The sequence below is a fragment of the Andrographis paniculata genome, unplaced genomic scaffold (genome assembly GCF_009805555.1).
Source record: "Andrographis paniculata isolate CXL003 unplaced genomic scaffold, ASM980555v1 Contig82END, whole genome shotgun sequence".
Taxonomy (NCBI): Eukaryota; Viridiplantae; Streptophyta; class Magnoliopsida; order Lamiales; family Acanthaceae; genus Andrographis; species Andrographis paniculata.
The window spans coordinates 748,873-751,337 of NW_026137620.1; the positions used below are offsets into that span (position 1 = coordinate 748,873).

Here is a 2,465-nt window from a genome sequence, read left to right on the forward strand (position 1 = left end):
TTTAATTTTAATAAAATGTCGTGGGTATTTGCAATAAATATTAATAAAAGTTATTCTTGTAGTGAAATTTTGCTAAAAAAAAAAATGTAATATTTTATTTATGATATAATTATTTGTTGCGAAAATCTGCGATAATAAAATTACAGATATTCTCTCTTTATTTACAGTATTATATCATGCCAATATAATACTGTCCGAGGCATTAACGTTGCATTTCATAATACTCCATTTCTTTTCAAAATAATGCTCTTATTTTGTCATTTTTGTCCGTGTCAAAACAAAAGTCATATTTTTCACAATAATTACAAAATTATCTCTAATTTTTACAATAATTATATAAAGTAAAAATATTTTGATTTTTTTAGAAACATTTTCCTTAATTTTCGTGCTCATCCTAAATATCTTTATTGTTTTGAAACTGATGAAATATATCTTTCTACAAGTTATATATATAATACATGGGTCAACCTTAACAAGCAAAACATATATAACAAAACTTGGTGATTTAAATTATTGCATGATCATTAAAAAAATAAAGAAATAAAAAATATCAATTTAATTAGCGAGACAAAATTATCGAACCAAATTAATATAAAATCTTTCCTAACAAGGAATTGAAAACAAAAACAGAAACCTATTTTAATTAATTAATACCCAAACACCCTGCAACATTTCTTTTCTGGTATGTCCAAACACCATGCAATATTTCCAAAATAGGAAATAATTAATTATACTTAATCTCCACCCCCACACTTTATCCTCTCACATCATCCAAATAAAAAAATAAAATATATATTTCTCTCAATCACATCACCTAATTTCTAAATTATCCTGCTTAATACTACCCACCTAAAAACTCGTGCCAAAAGCAAATGTTGCACCTTGTTTGAGACGGAGGGAGTACTCAGTTACCGAAGAAAAGATTATCTGAATATCCTATCAACGGATATCCTCGAACTACACCATCTGGTTTTACCATCAATTTACTCGTCTTTTCGATCAAACTATAGACTAAGACTTTACGATAACCAAAACTGAATATAAGCTCTCCATCATCGTCGGTAAACAACATACGGATCGACAGCCCATCGATCAAATCGTCATCGTCAAACTTATGATACATCGTCCACGGAACTGCCACGCCATCAAACTCCGACCATTCGCCGCTTCTTTTCTTCCACACAACACGGCACACGTCACTATTCATATCACCAATGAGCGCGCAAAATTGGCCATGCGAACAAGCGTAAAGACAATACGACGTTGCAGTGCTCGATCCTTGTCCTGTATTGTAAACACATTGATAGAACTTGTTGTCCCTCGGGTTGAATAAAACCAGCTTAATATCGTAGCTATTTGTTTCTTCTTGTTTTTCATACCCTTCTTGCAAACAAATATGACCGTCCAAGGAGAAGCTTCTAATGTCATCCGCGATTGTTATCTCCATAATCTTCGACTCGTTCCAACACCTTCTTTTGCTGTTAAACACCGAGTATTGTTTCATACTCACATTGGCGGCTACTATTTTATAGTCTTTCGATATTGGATCGAAACCAATGCCGCATGTGAAAACATAAGGATACGCAAAAAGGTTCCCCGAATTTGTACCGCGGGGATATGAAAAAGGGGTCCCCAAATTCGTATACTTTCTAGCAGATGGATTCCAAAGATGGATAGAGCGTTTTGCGCAAGACTTCCATAGAATGAGTATTAGGCCATCGCAGGATTCCACTCGACCGACGAAACTTCCCCGGCGTTCGAGGTCCACCGGCAACAGCTTTAATTCATTATTTTCCAATTTAGAGAGGGAGATTAATGCAGCATCAAAGGACCATAATGCAAGAAACATGTTCTTCTTGGACGATGAATGGATCTTGGAATGACGACGATGCGCAAGCATAAAGTCTCGGTTTGACACAGCTTCGGAGATGGTGTGATTCCATGACTTGGCGACAGATTTGAATCGATAGAGAGACTTGACGGGAAGTCGCATAAGGATGAGCTCGAAAACATCGGCACAAATTAATTCACTCGACATTGTTCGATCTACAATAATATTATTTATCTTCTTCGTCACCACCACTACTTCCACAGAAGATTCGATGCTACTGAATGTGTATATATGTATATATATAGAACCTGTAATAGTCAATCGAATATAAACAAATATATATAATGTCCCAAACTTGGATAAACATTGAATTTTGTTTATGATTGAATTAAATTGATTTTATGTAGATTCTGAATATCCAATCTCATCTAATCTTATCCTACATAATTAGTAATCTATGTGGTTATAGCCTTTGATGAATATTTTTACTATTTCTAAAACAAAAAAAAAAAAAATTCAAAAAATATTAAATTAAACATCAAATTTATATATGGAAAAATCAATTTTGATCCATTGAAAATCAAATAAATCAATTTTGGTCCATAAAAAAAAAAAAAAAAAAAAAAAAAAAAAA

At 32.7% G+C, this 2,465-nt stretch overlaps 1 protein-coding gene across 1 annotated transcript; it reads right to left on the minus strand.

Annotated features, from left to right (window-relative positions):
• Positions 1-904: 904 nt before the first annotated feature.
• Positions 905-2,038, minus strand: LOC127241203 (F-box protein At3g19470-like). The gene has a single exon (XM_051260133.1). The coding sequence runs from the start codon at positions 2,036-2,038 to the stop codon at positions 905-907; it is 1,134 nt and encodes a 377-aa protein (XP_051116090.1).
• Positions 2,039-2,465: the final 427 nt, after the last annotated feature.